The 16,795-nt window shown below is 41.4% G+C and overlaps 1 protein-coding gene across 4 annotated transcripts in view; it reads left to right on the top strand.

Moving 5' to 3' along the window:
- The first annotated feature begins 4,772 nt into the window (after positions 1–4,772).
- mmp16.L (matrix metallopeptidase 16 L homeolog) overlaps positions 4,773–16,795 on the top strand; it is a 194,306-nt gene continuing 182,283 nt past the window's right edge. The window contains exon 1 of one of the 4 annotated variants that reach the window (XM_041565421.1): positions 4,773–5,362. In XM_041565421.1, the coding sequence (XP_041421355.1) occupies positions 5,234–5,362 (129 nt within the window). In that variant the 5' untranslated portion in view covers positions 4,773–5,233. 4 annotated transcript variants of the gene reach the window in all.

Raw genomic sequence — 16,795 nt, 5'->3', positions numbered from 1 at the left:
TTTAGAGCCCTTTTCCTTTATACTTTATAATATTTCTTTTAATTTTACTGGTACCTTTTGTTCTTCTTCAATGAAAAATAAAATCCCAAACCATTCCACTTTCCTGCACTGCCAGCCTGTACTTCGTATTGTATGATGACAGCCAATGTCCATCTTGTGGGAGGGCAGCTGGCAGACCTGACAGGGAACTGCAGTATAGTCTTCCCTGTGATTGGTTATTTACATGCCACTTTGTCTCTGGGGAGCACCATTAGAACATGCCCACAGCTCATTTCTAACACATATGGGGACAGGGGGGTGTATAGGAAGCTCCAGTAGAGGTGGTATTTGTAAAGATAATGCTTGGTTTTCATTGCCAATATCATGAGGGCTTGATAGGGGTGATATAGGATTGCTGTTTTCACCAAGGAGCTAGTGGGTTTCATGAATAGGCAGCTACCTTTTAGCCATACGAAACGAAAAACTCACCAATATCACCGAAACAATCCTGCAAAAAAAAATTAAAATTATTCAATTTTGCAACAATGCAAAAGCAAATTTTCTACAGAAAAACCCAGAAACCCTTCATCCAGAAACCTCCAATTACAGGAAGGCCATCTGCCATAGACTCCATTTTAAAGGAAAACTTTACCCCCAAAATTAATATTTAAGCAACAGATAGTTTATATCATATTAAATGGCATATTAAAGAATCTTATCAAACTGCAATATATATTTAAGTAAATCTTGCCCTTTTACATCTCTTGCCTTGAACCACCATTTCGTGATGGTCTCTGTGCTGCCTCAGAGATCAGCTGACCAGAAATACTACAACTCTAACTGTAACAGGAAGAAGTGAGGAAGCAAAAGACAGAATTCTGTCTGTTAATTGGCTCATGTGACCTAACAAGTATGGTATGTTTGTGTGCACCGTGAGTCATAAGATCCCAGGGGGCGGCCCTTGTTTTTTAAAATGGCAATTATATATTTAGGATTAACCAATGGCACATACTACTAAAAAATTATATTATTATGAAAATAGTTTATTTACATGAAGCAGGGTTTTACATATGAGCTGTTTTGTGCAATAACTTTTTATAGAGACCTACATTGTTAGGGGGTATAGTTTTCCTTTAATCAAATAATTAGAAACATTTAAAATGATTTACTTTTTCTCTGTAATGAGAAAACAAAACCTTGTACTGGGTCCCAACTAAGATATGATTAAAGGGGTTATTCACCATTAAATTAACTTTTAGTATGATGTAGAGAGTGATATTCAGAGATAATTTGCAATTGTTTTTCATTTTTTATTGTTTGTAGCTTTTCATTTATTTAGCTTTTTATTCAGCAGCTCTCCAGTTTGCAATTTCAGCTATCTGGTTGCTAGGTTCCAAATAATCCTAGCAACCATGCACTGATTTAAATGAGAGACTGACATATGAATAGGAGAGGCCTGAATAGAAAGATGAGTAATAAAAAGTAGCAGTAACAATACATGTGTAGCATTTGTTGTTTAAATTGGGTCAGTGACCCCATTTGAAAGCTAGAGAGTGTTAGAAGAAAAAGGCAATTCATTCAGAAACTATAAAAAACAAATAATGAAGGCCAAATGAAAAGATGCTTAGAATTACTCATACTAACATACTACAATTTAACTTATAGGTTTTCCACCCCTTCAATTTTTTATTGGAGGAAAAAAAAATATGGAGATCCAAATTCCGGAAAAACACAACTTTTCTTGCACTTCAAAGAGTTTGCGGAGTTTCTTTGTTTGCCCTTTGTTCAATTCCTTGCCCTCTGTATCATTCTGGATAACATGTCCATTCCTATACTGTAAATGAGAAAAAGTGTCCAAAGTTTAGCATGCACAGCTTCTAACCAGAAACGAACTAACTAACTTCTGCCACATGTTTATAGCTGTGCAAGAGTCAGACACATCAGTGCACAGGGGAAAGTGGATATACAGCAGCATGAGCAAAGGCATTTGTGCAGACAGTATATGGTCACTAGCAGCCCGTAAGCTCTGGCAGAGCAGAGAGCAGTGAGTTACACTATTCCTGTCACACACATCTGTGAAACCAAAGCAAGGAGAAGTGAAACCTGAGCGAGCAGCTAAATAAAAGACACAAGGCACGTCAGGACAGCACACAATGGGAATCCTACAGAGCTATTTTCCTCCAACCATTTATTAAGGCTCTGGCAAGTAGATGATATTTTAGCGCTGTGTGGGAGTGATGTATATCCCCTCCATAGTCTAGACTCTGACTGAATCAGTTCAGCTCCTCTCATGTGGGAAAGAGCTAATATGGCTGGCTCATTCTATTCTCATGATCTTTTAAGGTAGCCATACATAGGATACACAGGCAGATTTAAAGGAAAACTATACCTCCAAAATGAACACTTAAGCAACAGATAGTTTATATTATATTAAGTGGCATTTTAAAGAATCTTACCAAACTGGAATATATATTTAAGTAAATATTGCCTTTTACATCTCTTGCCTTGAGCCACCATTTTGTGATGGTCTGTGTGCCGCCTCAGAGATCACCTGACCAGAAATACTACAACTCTAACTGTAACAGGAAGTGTGGAAGCAAAAGACAGAACTTTGTCTGTTAATTGGCTCATGTGACCTAAGATGTATGGTTTGTTTGGTTTGTGTGCACAGTGAATTGTACAATCCCAGGGGGCGGCCCTTATTTTTTAAAATGGCAATTTTCTATTTATGATTACCCAATGGCACATACTACTAGAAAAGTACGGTATTATGAAAATGGTTTGTTTACATGAAGCAAGATTTTACATATGTTTTATGCAATATCTTGCATTGTTTACATTGTTTGGGGGTATAGTTTTCCTTTAAGCTGCTGATTTGAGTCCTTTAAACAGAGTTGGCAGTTTATCTGTATGGGACCCTCTGATGGGGCTGCAAGAACAATATTTGGCCAAAAATCTGGTTTAATTTTCACATCAGATGGAGGACTGCATCAGCTCATTGATACGGTGCTCACTCTCACAGCCCCTATTCCAGTTGTTAGTAATAAGCCCGATATCCCCAACTTTGTGGGCATATGGGGAGGAAAGATGCGCTCATTTGGCAATGCCACCAAATGAGCACATCTGTATAATGTATGGTCTTATCTTATAATGTATGGCTGATCTTATAATTTATGGCCACCTTTACTTACACAAAGCAAACATGGTTCTCCCAAAGAATGGCACCCTAAAAGCACTGATGGGTGATATGGGTGCAAGCAAGATACTAGTGCACTTCATGTGTTTGTGAGTATGTTGGTGTGATCATCGGCATTTGTCTGTGTGCGGCTGCATAGTCATAGTGTAAAGGCAATACTGGAGCCTAAAGATATTCTAACACTGTGCAATACATTTGCAATTTTAGAGGCTCTCACAGGGTCGATTTGAGGGTAGGGTAGAAAGAGCATTTGCTTTGGGATCGTTTGGTTTAAAAGAGACTTATTAAATCTTTCGAGCTTGGTTTGCCCTCCCCTCTCCCAATCTTTCAAAGTAACTGGCGGGATTTACAAACCAGGCACCCTTAGACCCGCTGCCATTTACTGCACCCGCGTGCCAGCCACGCCACCACATCCAATAGTCATCCTGTCACCACAGCACTGTGGCAGAAAAATTTAAATATACAGGTGTGGGACCTTTTAACCAGAATGCTCAGGAGAATAACGGATGTTCATACCTTAAGTCTACTAGAAAATCATGTGAACGTTAAATAAACCCAATAAGGATATATTATATCTTAGTTTGGATCAAGTATAAGGTACTGTTTTATTATTATAGACAAAAAGGGAAATAATTCTGAAAAAATGGGATTTGGATAAAATGGAGTCTATTGTAGATGGCCTTTCCGTAATTCAGAGCTTTCTGGATAACAGGTTTCTGGATAATGGATGCCATACCTGTACACATGTCAAGGTCCTGGGTTCAATGCCTAATTCTAGGTCTTACTTTTTTCCTGTGTGCACTTTTATATTGCTATTCTGCATCCTGTCTTTATTTTCACATACTGTAAATACCAATTTATATTGCTTTTGGGTCAGATTTAATGTCACCCAAACATGAGGGAAAATAGTGTTTTTCAGCCGGCAGGATAGCATACTTGCCACCTCTGATCAACTTCATTGGAAACTGACTTACATTGCTAATACTTACCTGCTAATGTCAACCTTAAAAAAACTCTCCAGCGACTGCAATATGCTCTGTGCTACTCTGAGACAATTTGAAACTGCTTTTAATTTTTTTATTTGTGGTTTTTATTTAGCTTTTTATTCAGCAGCTCTGCAGATTGCAATTTCAGCAATGGGTCCAAATTATCATAGATATCATCAGGGTCAGACTGGGCCGGTTGGATACCGGTAGAAAACCCGGTGGGCCCGGCCCTCGGGCCCCGGCTGACCCAGACTTGCTTCCTAATCAGCTGGCCTGTCTATGTCTGACCCTGGATATCATAGATCCCACACATATTCAATATGACTAAACCGCATTTCCCTTCCATATAATGAAAGTGTCTGTATGAACAAAAAAGATAATGGTTGGGTGAGTTAGTAAAAAGGGGGTGCCTATAAATTCAGGAAGTCTGTCTCCCCAGTTGGGGGATGAATCACTTTTGCCTATGGGGGGAGGGTGCTCGCTGGGAAGTGTAGTCAGCAGCAACAGCTTTAGAAACACCCCTGAAATATATAGTGAGAATATCTAGCACAGTATAGTTCCTTATAGTTCTGCCCTAGTCTACAAGTGCCTGGGGTTAAAGTGGCAGTGAGATTGCTGATCAGAAGGGAAGGGCCACACGTTATCCCGGGCTCTCAGCAGCAATTGAATTCCTCCCTAGGCTGCTGCTGCTGCTGCTCCACCTCCCGCACTGAGCTTTCTAGGGTGAGAGCTGTGCTGATGAAGGCAAGAGTGGGCGGAGTTATCCAAGCAGAAGAAGGATGGACATTCCCTTAGAGAAGGCAGGGGAGGGAGGCAGACTGGGCACACACGGCCTGTGTAAGGGCAGGGAACAAGGCACAGAGACCTGGGGAACGTGTTTCACTTGGCCGCTGGTTATGAATGAGATCTCCCCCGTGTGTGTGCCACCGGAGCTCTCCATCGCTCACCTTGTATCGCAGCAGCGCAGCATCTCCTATGCTCAGATAATCCCGCACGGCTGCTCTCCTCCAGCACCGGGGACTTTGTGAAGGAAGCAGCCGCCAGTCTCCCGGAGCAGATAGATCAGCTCACCATGGTCTGGCTCCCCTCAGGCACTGGCAGCCCGTTACATTTGTGCCGCTCCGTGGGGCTTGTTGTGCTCACCTTGCTGGGGATCATTGTATGTTGCGTGTGCGCAGGGGAGCAGCGATTCAGCGCAGAGGTAAGATGAGCACATCTCCCGTTATCCTACTGCGAGCGGCCCCCCATCATCTCTGGGGCCCCATTGTGTCATGCTTGTAACATTATATGTGCCCTATATAAATACCCTGCAGCCTTCCAACTATTGCTGCACTGCAACTTCCACAAGCGGCTGTCACAGGGTGCTGGGAGTTGTAGTGTAACAACTGGAAGTTCTGCAGGTTGGACAGCCTTGCTCACTCCTGTGCGGGGGCTCCTGCCTCTTGCATTGTTAGGGGCTTCTCAAACTCTTGGTCCTTTTACATTGTTATGGGGCCCCTCAAACTCTGGGTCCTTATGCATTGTTAGGGGCCCCTCAAACTCTGGGTCCTTATGCATTGTTAGGGGCCCCTCAAACTCTGGGTAATTTTGCATTGGCAGGCCCCCCTCAAACTCTGGGGCATTTTGCATTGTTAGGGGCCCCTCAAACTCTGGGTCATTTTTCATTGTTAGGGACCCCTCAAACTCTGGGTCCTTTTGCATTGATTGTTAGGGACCCCTCAAACTCTGGCTCCTTTTTATTAAAGGGCTGTTTAGTGATACACAGATTTACTGCCCCTACATTCTGTCTACTGTACCCATTCATTGTGCCTATTCCGCCTGCCATACACGTGAGTGGGGGTGTCGCAGCCCATGTGTACTGTACCCAGAAAAATGAAATGCTCAGTTCTTGTCGTGTATCTAAATGCACACCTGGGCACAGATAGGCAATGCACATTAATGAGGGTAAAAACATAGGATTTATCCTTGAGATATGTGTATCGTATCCTACAGCAAGTGAGTAAATGAGCCCAATTTTTGCCAATGTCATGTCAGTATCATATACACGCCAAAAGTAACTTCATTTAGACAACGGCTGCATCTATATAATAATTTTCAATATGCAAGTACGGATATGGGATCTGTTATCCAGAAGCCCGTTATCCAGGAAGCTCTGAATTTCGAGAAGGCCGTCTCCCATAGACTCCATTATAAACAAATACTTGAAATGTTTAAAAATGATTTCCTTTTTTCTTTGTAATTCTAAAACAGTCATTTGTGTACCCAACTAAAATATAATTAATCCTTATTGGTTGCACAACAATCATATTTCATGTTTAAATTATTTTTTAGTAGAGTTAAGGTATGGAGATGCAAATTACAGAACAATCCCTTAGCCGGAAAACCCCAGCTCCCGAGAATTTTGGATAACAGGTCCCATACCTGTATATTGTATTGTTTTTACTCTGCTATAAACAGCCTACGGAAATGGCCTATTGAATATAGCAGGTGAATATAACAGCGCTGTCTGCTGGTTCAGCGTGGTATTACAACATGCAATGTTTTTTCTATGCGTGCACAGCCCGAACTTTGTTTCTGTATTTTCTGGATAGGAGAGTTTCCATGAATGTGTGGGCATGGAGAGGCAGCCGGTGTTATTGGGGTGCTGGAGAGAAGGCATAGTGCCCAGCATGGCAGTGAACCCAGTTACCTGTTCCCAGTGACTTGTTCTGGGAGGATGGGATGGACTGGAGCAGTGGAACAGACAAGGTTAATCAAGATATTTAAAGGGGCTGTTCACCTTTAAATTAACTTTAAGTATAATGTAGAGAGTGATATTCTGAGACAATTTGCAATTGGTTTTCATTTTTTATTATTTGGGGTTTTTGAGTTATTTAGCCTTTTATTCAGCAGCTCTCCAGTTTTCAGTTTCATGGGCCCCGGCTGACCCAGACTTGCTTCCTTATCAGCTGGCCTCTCTATGTCCGACCCTGGATTTCATCGATTCCACACCTGTAATTCAATATGACTAAACCGCATTTCCCTTCCATATAATGAAAGTGTCTGTAGGAATTAAAGAGGATAATGGTTGGGTGAGTTAGAAAAAAGGGGGTTCCTGGCAATTCAGGAAGTCAGAGTCCCCAGTTGGGGGATGGACCACTTTCGCCTATGGAGGGGGGTGCTCGCTGGGAAGTGTACTCAGCAGCAGCAGCTGGAGAAACTCCCCTGAAATATATAGTGAGAATATCTAGAACAGTATAATTCCTTATAGTTCTGCCCTACCCTACAAGTGCCTGACAATATGCAACTGGTTTTTGTTTTTTTTGTTATTTGTGGTTTTTATTTAGCTTTTTATTCAGCAGCTCTCCAGATTGCAATTTCAGCAATGGAGTTGCTAGGGAACAAATTACCCTAGCAACCGTATCATAAATCCCATATCTGTGATACAATATGACTAAACCGCATTTTCCTTCCATATAATGAAAGTGTCTGTGTAAATGAAAGAGGATAATGGTTGGGTGAGTTAGTAAAAAGGGGGTGCCTATAAATTCAGGAAGTCAGAGTCCCCAGTTGGGGATGGAGCACTTTTGCGCATGAGGGGGATGCTCGCTGGGAAGTGTAGTCATTAGCAACAGCTGGAGAAACACCCCTGAAATATATAGTGAGAATATCTAGCACAGTATAGTTCCTTATAGTTCTGCCCTAGTCAGGGGCGTAACTATAGAGGAAGCAGACCCTGCGGTTGCAGGGGGGCCCAGGAGTGTAGGGGGCCCAGTGAGACCCTAATTAATTAGCAATTTTAATATATCTTGGTAAAATAGGCCAACTTATAAATATTTTGGGGCCCTAAATTGAATTTGCTATGGGGCCCAGTAACAACTAGTTACACACTGGCCCTAGTCTACAGGTGCCTGAGGTTGAAGTGGCAGTGATATTGCTGATCAGAAGGGAAGGGCCACACGTTATCCCGGGCTCTCAGCAGCAATTGAATTCCTCCCTAGGCTGCTGCTGCTGCTGCTCCACCTCCCGCACTGAGCTTTCTAGGGTGAGAGCTGTGCTGATGAAGGCAAGAGTGGGCGGAGTTATCCAAGCTGAAGAAGGATGGACATTCCCTTAGAGAAGGCAGGGGAGGGAGGAAGACTGGGCACACACGGCCTGTGTAAGGGCAGGGAACAAGGCACAGAGACCTGGGGAACGTGTTTTCACTTGGCCGCTGGTTATGAATGAGATCTCCCCCGTGTGCGTGCCACCGGAGCTCTCCATCGCTCACCTCGTATCGCAGCAGCGCAGCATCTCCTATGCTCAGATAATCCCGCACGGCTGCTCTCCTCCAGCACCGGGGACTTTGTGAAGGAAGCAGCCGCCAGTCTCCCGGAGCAGATAGATCAGCTCACCATGGTCTGGCTCCCCTCAGGCACTGGCAGCCCGTTACATTTGTGCCGCTCTGTGGGGCTTGTTGTGCTCACCTTGCTGGGGATCATTGTATGTTGCGTGTGCGCAGGGGAGCAGCAATTCAGCGCAGAGGTAAGACAAGCGCATCTCCCGTTATCCTACTGCGAGCGGCCCCCCATCATCTCTGGGGCCCCATTGTGTCATGCTTGTAACATTATATGTGCCCTATATAAATACCCTGCAGCCTTCCAACTATTGCTGCACTGCAACTTCCACAAGCGGCTGTCAGAGGGTGCTGGGAGTTGTAGTGTAAGAACTGGAAGTGCTGCAGTTTGGACAGCCTTGCTCACTCCTGGGGGGGGGGGGGCTCAGCCTCCTGCATTGTTAGGGGCCCCTCAAACTCTGGCTCCTTTTATTAAAGGGCATTTTGGTGATACACAGATTTACTGCCCCTACATTTCTGTCTACTTTACCCATTCAATGTGACTATTCCGCCTGCCATACACGTGAGTGGGGGTGTTGCAATCCATGTGTACTGTACCCAGAAAAATGAAATGCTCAGTTCTTGTCATGTATCTGAATGCACACCTGGGCACAGATAGACAACTTTGGCAAAATGCACATTAATGAGGGTAAAAACATAGGATTTATCCTTGAGATATTTGTTTTGTTATGCTACAGCCCATAAGTAAATGAGCCCTTCTTTGCCAATGTCATTTCAGTATCATATACGCGCCAAAAGTAACTTGATTTAGACAACGGCTGCATCTATATAATCATTTTCAATATGCAATTACTGGTATGGGATCCATTATCTAGAAATCCGTTATCCAGAAAGCTCTGAATTACGGGGAGGCTATCTCCCATAGACTCCATTATAAGCTAATACTTGAAATGTTTAAACATTTACATTTTACATTGTTTTCCCTGTAATAATAAAACAGTACCTTGTACTTGATCCCAGCTCAGATATAATTAATCAGTATGGGTGGCACAACAATCCTATTTCATGTTTAAATGATTTTTTAGTAGATATAAGGTATGGAGATCTAAATTATGGAAAGATCCCTTAGCCGGAAAACCACAGCTCCAGAGAATTTTGGATATCAGGTTCCATACCTGTATATTGTGTTGTTCTGCCATAAAGAGCCTACAGAAATGGCCTATTGAATATACCATATGGTTTTGCATGTCTGGGCTTTGAGAGGCAGCCGGTGTTATTGGGGTGCTGGAGAGAAGGTATAGTGCCCAGCATGGCAGTGAACCCAGTTACCTGAACCCAGTGACTTGTTCTGGGAGGATGGGATGGTTAATCAAGTATTTAAAGGGGTTGTTCATATTTAAATTAATCTTTAGTATTATGAAGAGAGTGATATTCTGCAATTGGTTTTCATTTTGAATTATTTGTGGTTTTTGAGGTTTTTAGCTTTTTAATCAGCAGCTCTCCAGTTTTCAGTTTCAGAAATCTGGTTGCTAGGGGCCAAATTACCCTAGCAACTATGCACTGATTTGAATGAGAATATGGGATATTAATAGGGCAGGGTCTGAATAGAAAGATAAGTAATAAAAAGTAGCAATAACAATTAATGTGTAGCCTTACAGAGCTTTTGTTTTTAGATGGGGTCAGTGACCCCCATTTGAAAGCTGAAAAGAGTCTGTAGAAGAAGTCAAATAATGAAAAAATAGAAAAAAGAAAAAATGAAGACCAATGCAAAAGTTGCTTAGAATTAGCATCTCTAGAACATACTAAACGTGAAGGTGAACCACCAGTTTAAGCGGTTTTGGTGCCTGCTGGTCTTCCCCGAGTCTCTCCAAGATGTAGTGCCCAGACTGTGCCATGCTTCACCCGTGTGTCTCCCTTGAAGTTCTGGTTAGAGGCTTAAGGCACACGGGCAGTGCGAAGCAAGGGATCTGAAATCGGGTTCTGTCAACCTCTTATGACCTTAGGCAGCTTTGTTAACCTTTTGTGACCCGGACATTAGATAGGGCAGATGCCCAGTGTGGCTACTGAGATCTCTTTGATACTGACTTAAAAAAAAAGTAAACTACAAGATTAAATATAATATAAACACTGCATTTATAAAAGGGGACTATGATGTCTCCTGTGCTCCAGCCATTTCCCAGTGCCACATAAACAGCGACTTGAATGTTGGAATGATTAATGTGAAGGCACACGGCTGTGTGTGCGGTGCCATGCAGAATCACATTCTCAAAGAGGAGCTGGGTGGGCTAGCAGTTTCAAAATCCAAATGCTACAATCTGTGCATCATCGAGTCCACTGATTTGTGTTTGCCACAGAGCCAAATAAAATCATCGTATTGGTTTAAATGTTTATTTATGGAATATGCTTTTTTAAATGTTGTTATTGATCTAACCGGTTGGCCTTTTATCTTTGCCGGCAATCACATTGGTACTGTTTCATTCATGTTCTTTGTAGTAGTCAAAACAGCTGTTCCACTCTTTAGATTCCGACAGGAGGCGTATGTATTAATACACAGTCCTTAAATTCTGACAGGGCAAATATGCAATGTATATCCTGAGAGGAGGTGTATGTACTGATCCAGGTTCTGTATATTCCCCAGGGCAAGTATGTATTGATACTGGGTCTATATATATATTCCCATAGGAGACATACGTATTGATACAGGGTTTGTATATTCTGATAGGAGACATACATATTGATACAGGTTCTGTATATTTGCACAGGAGGTATACATATTGATGCTGGGTCTGTATATTCTGATAGGAGACATATATGTTGATGCAGGGTCTGTATATTCCACCAGGACAAGTATGTATTGATACTTTGTCTGTATATTCCACAGGAGATATATGTATTGATACTGGGTCTGTATATTCTGATAGGATATATAAATCTTGATACTGGGTCTGTATATTCCACCAGGAGAAATATGTATTGATACAGGGTCTGTTTATTCTGAAAGGAGACATACATATTAAAACAATGTCTATATATTCTGATAAGAGACATGTATGCATTGATAATGGGTCTGTATATTCCACCAGGAGATATATGTATTGATACAGGGTCTGTATATTCTGATAGGAGACATATAAATTGATGCACAATCTGTATATTCTACCAGGATAAGTATGTATTGATACTGGGTCTGTATATTCCACCAAGAGATATGTGTATTGATACTGGGTCTGTTTATTCTGATAGGATTCATACACATTGATACAGAGTCTGTATATTTGCACAGGAGGTATATGTATTGATACTGGGTGTGTATATTCTGATAGGAGACATACGTATTGATGCAGGGTCTGTATATACGGGTTCAGACTGGGCCCCTGGGACACCGGGAAAAAACCCAGTGGGTCACCCTCCGACCCAAGCCCACTCCCTGCCCAGATTTTGAGAACCCCACTCCTACTGCAAGTACATTTGGATGCAGCTCAACACAATGTCATGTGATGTAACGCAACATAATGGGGGATACACACCTCAAATGTAGGCTAGCAGACTTATTAGCAGACTTGATGATTGGGGTGCAGGCCCGGACTGGCAATCTGGGGGTTCTGGCAAATGCCAGAGGGGCTGCTATAAGGTGCCATAGAAAGTCAGTATTTAGTGGGCTGGTGGGAGCTGATTGGGCCTCTGTGTATCTGAAATGCCTGGGCCTATTTTATTCTCAGTCTGGACCTGTTGAGGTGTGGGGGGGCTAATGTGGCAGCCCTAGTGGGCCCTGTACACCCCAGTCTGACACTATGTATATTGCAATAGGAGAGGTATATATTCATATAGGAACTGTAATTAATACAAGGTCTGTATATGCTGCCATAAGGCATATGTGGGTGTGTATAAGACATGAGGAGGTGTAAGTACTCTTAGTGGATCTGTAGATACACTGTCTATATATTTCAGCAGGAACCGTATTTATATTGAGTCTATGTACTCCTAATAGAGGCTTATCTATTCATTGATATTGTGTTCGTCCTTGCGGTATATGGGTAAGCTGCACATACCTTTTGTACCAATACGGATGCCTCCCTTTAATACGCAATTTTTAGGGAACAAATGAGCCATATTCATGTTTAACAGTGATTTCATGCTCTGGTTCAACACTTAAGGGTCCGTTTACTAAAGTGCGGTAAATCTGACTTTAAGTTTCCGCATGTTATCGCTGAGAATATTTTTACGCCAGAATATTCGCAGCGACTAAGTTTACTAAACAGCGATGCGCTCAGAAGTCATTGCGATCACTTGCGGTAACTACGTTAAGGAACCAGCTTACGTTAGCGGTAATTTTAGCGAGTTGCGAATTTTCTGGCGAAAAATTACGTTTTTGCGAATATTTATGCTATAAAATAGTCTTGTTTTATGGCGGTTATTATGGCAATTTTTACTGTGACATTTATGGCCAGAAATGCATCTTCAAAACTTATAAACTTTATTGACTGATGATTATACCATCCAACAACATTACCAGAGTGACACCAATCAAACATTTATGCATCATATAAACCCTTCTGCCAATAGAATCATAGGAAATGATACCAGTCAATCTCTTTGCTTCATAGAAATGCACAGTTTAATGTAGCCAATCCCAATGAAACCAAAAAGTGTAGAGGCTGACGAATCCTTGGACTGTGATGCCACTGCCAATAATACGCCTCTGAGCTGAAACTGCTGCTGTTGCACCAGATAGAAGCAGAAGCCAAAACATCCTGTCAGCAATAGCTACAGATCTCTCTCCTGTCAGCAAAGAATGATGGGTAAAAAAAAAACATTATTATGGGATATTTCCTGCCCCTTGAGAATTTTCTGGCGGAAAAAATACTTTTACGCCACTTCATATGTGGCGGTAAAAGTTTGCGAATATTCTGGCGTTAATTTTGTCTTTAGCACATTTCGCTGTTTAGTAAACCATGCGTTAATGTGTACGTAGCGTTATTTTCAGCAAATGCGATAACTGGCGAACAATTATTCTTGCGCAAGAAAATTCGCAAATTTATATTTACCGCAGGTTAGTAAACTGGCGATAACATATTTGGCGAAAATTCTGTCTATATATTGTGCGAATATTTTTAACGCACTTTAGTAAACGGACCCCAGAGGTTGATATGGAATTGCTATGTATGGATGTGCACTGATTTCACACTACAAATACAGTAGATGCATACAATGAAGAATGGAGGTTCCCCTGGGGGTTTTGGCATGTTTGTCTCTGTTGTGAGTAAAATATGGAGTTACCAAATGTAGTGACTAGAGTCTTTAACACACATTAGACTATTGTGTTTTTTCATCTGGCAGAGGTACAGATGCAGTAATGGAAGATGGAGAGAGATCCTAAATACAGGTATGGCACTTGCTTTACAGAATGTTCAGGACTTGGGGTTTTCCGCATGAGTAACCTTTGTGTTCCGATTGTTCCATAATTTAGATCTTCATGCATTAAGTTTACTAAAAAAATAATTTAAACATTAATTAAACCCAGTATTGTATTGCCTCAATATGGATTCATTATATCTTAGGTGGGATCAAGTACAAGGTACTGTTTTATTATTATTACAGGGAAAAAAGGGAAAAAAATTAATTATTTGATTAAAACGGTGTCTATGGGAGATGGCCTTTCTGTAATTCAGAACTGTCTGGATAATGGGTTTCTGGATAACAGATCCCATACCTGTAATTGCATACAGCCTTTGTTTTGGTCCTCTCTTTTTCACCAACTTCTCTGTTGCATTGATACAACTATTACCAGGCCACTTTGGTAGAAAACTGTATTTGTTGCCCCATGCTAGAGAGAAATGGACTTGTAGTCCATAGGACAAGTAGTGTCTGGCTACAGAGGTAGAGCATTGTACAAGTAGTGTTAGGCCACTGATTTAGAGCATTGTACAAGTAGTGTTAGGCCACTGAGGTAGAGCATTGTACAAGTAGTGTTAGGCCACTGATTTAGAGCATTGTACAAGTAGTGTTAGGCCACTGAGGTAGAGCATTGTTCAAGCAGTGTCAGGACACCGGGCTAGAGACGTGTACAAATAGTCTCAGGCCACAGAGAGGTAGAGAAATGCACAAGTAGTGTCAGGTCACAGAGGTAGAGAAGTGTACAAGTTGTGTCAGACCACTTGGGTAGTAGAAGTGTACAAATAGTGTCAGGCCATAGAGAGGTAGAGAATTGTACAAGTAGTGTCAGGCCTAGGGGGTAGTAGAAGTAGAGAAGTGTACACCTAGTGCAGTAGAGAGATAGAGAATTGTACAAATAGTGTCAGGCCACTCAGGTAGAAAATAATTGGGTTCAGGCCTCACTAGAGAGTAAAGGTCCCCATAGATTTTTCTTTGCCGAACGACCGATTTTAACGTAATCCAACCAATCCGTCAAATTATCGTGAAGTTAGTGGGATTCGAACGATCGTACATCTTACGATTTTTCGTCCAACATCTGTCAGAAAATTGATTGCCCAGGTTAAAAAATCTTTATCCGTCCCAGTGCAATCTATCTATGTTTGTAGGGCCAACCAGGCAGCTCCCCTTCAGTTTTGCTGCAATATCGCCTGAAATGGTCTTTTTAGTTGATGGACACATCGTACATTTAAACAATTGTTTCGAGATAATTGTGGTCTCTTGATAAAGAAAATATCTTTTAAAGATCTTTACATCTATGGCCAAAGAGTGATCTTCAGGTGAATGTCATGCACTTTAGTATGTGTAGTATGGTGGATACAGGGCGGTAGTAAGGTAGGTTGCTGATGGCACAAGAGCGAAGTGGAAAGAGGAAAGTGATTATGATGCTTTGACGCACAACGCTACAGAACTTCCTGGGACTGAAACTGTTCTGCTTCTGTAAAACTAAAAATAGCTTCCTTTTGTGTAATCTCAGCAGAAGACAGGAAAACCATGGGAAAGAAGAATGTGCTTAAGCAGGAATATATTTAGGATATTGTGTCTGTTTCCTTTTTCCCCTTAAGGCAAATACCATTCTGCAGTTACATTGATCATTTGGCTAACTGTCACTGTAAGCTTACCAACAAAAATACTTTCAAGGAGTAGTTCACCTAAAAATGAACTTTAAGTATGGTGTTAGCAGCAGAATTCCAAGACAATTAGCTCTTTTTATTTTGGTGGTTTTTCCATTATATACAGGTTTTTTTTTTTGGTTCCGCAGTGCACAGGCAGTTTAATGGCTGCCAGGCAGTAATTATCATAGCAAACAGGCAGCAGGTTTGAAATTGAAATCCAAGATCAAAAGGGCCTGAAAATAAAAATAAGCAATAACAAAATATTAAAAAATTCTAAAATTGAAGAGAAACAGGCAGTTTTTCTTTAGGTTGGAAAGAACCAGAAAAGGTCAAAATACAGTAAGTAAGGAAGGCTTACTGAAATATTGCTAAGAATAAGTCCATCAATAAATAATAAAAAATAATGTAGTGAGTTCCCCTTTCATGTTTCCAAACTTCCACTCTACAAGCTGAGTAAGTAGTAGCAGGACTAGCATACTGCCCTAGAGCTGTGTTGGTGCCCAGAATGTTGATGACATGAAACAGAAGACTATTATTTAGCTACCTAAAACAGAATTTCCTCTGTGTTTTGTCATGGATTCCAGTGTTCCGGAGGGGGGTTAGACTGTATTTTCACATGAGGTTGCAGTTGTCTGTTGCGTATATTTTTACATTGACTTTTTTAAGTATAATTTATAACCAGAGAAAAAATGCTGTGTTCTGGCTCTTATGTAGATGTATTGCCAGCTATTGCCATGTTTGTGGAGTAAGGAGGCCAATTGAGTGTTGCACCCCTGGATCAGCATTAAGGCTAGGCTTACACACTTAGAGGGCTCCTGGTTCTATCTCGCGTTCCTTTTCCAGTTTATTGAGAATGTGTGAATTTGTAAGAAATAAGCAAATGACTGTCCAGCAAATTGGAGAGGCAGAGGCATTGATGGACACAGAATGATGGCCAGATATGGATCTGTTTCTCAATTTTTTTTAAAAATAATAATACATTCATATAATAAAACAGTGCCTTGTATTTCATGCCAATTAGGATATAATTAATACTTCTAGGAGGCAAAACAATCCTGTTGGGTTTATATAATGTTTGTGATGTTTTAGTAGACTTAAGGTATGGAGATCCAAATTACAGAAAGATCCCTCATCCAGAAAACCCCAGGTCCCAAGCATTCTGGATAACAGGTCCCATACCTGTACACTAAATACCCTTAGGATATCAATTACATCTGATAACTCAGTATTTTAATGCGTATGTGCCCCTTCAAAAGGCAGTGCTCTAAATAAA

This window comes from Xenopus laevis, chromosome 6L, assembly GCF_017654675.1.
Source record: "Xenopus laevis strain J_2021 chromosome 6L, Xenopus_laevis_v10.1, whole genome shotgun sequence".
Taxonomy (NCBI): domain Eukaryota; kingdom Metazoa; phylum Chordata; class Amphibia; order Anura; family Pipidae; genus Xenopus; species Xenopus laevis.
This window is presented reverse-complemented; position numbering and strand designations above follow the sequence as displayed.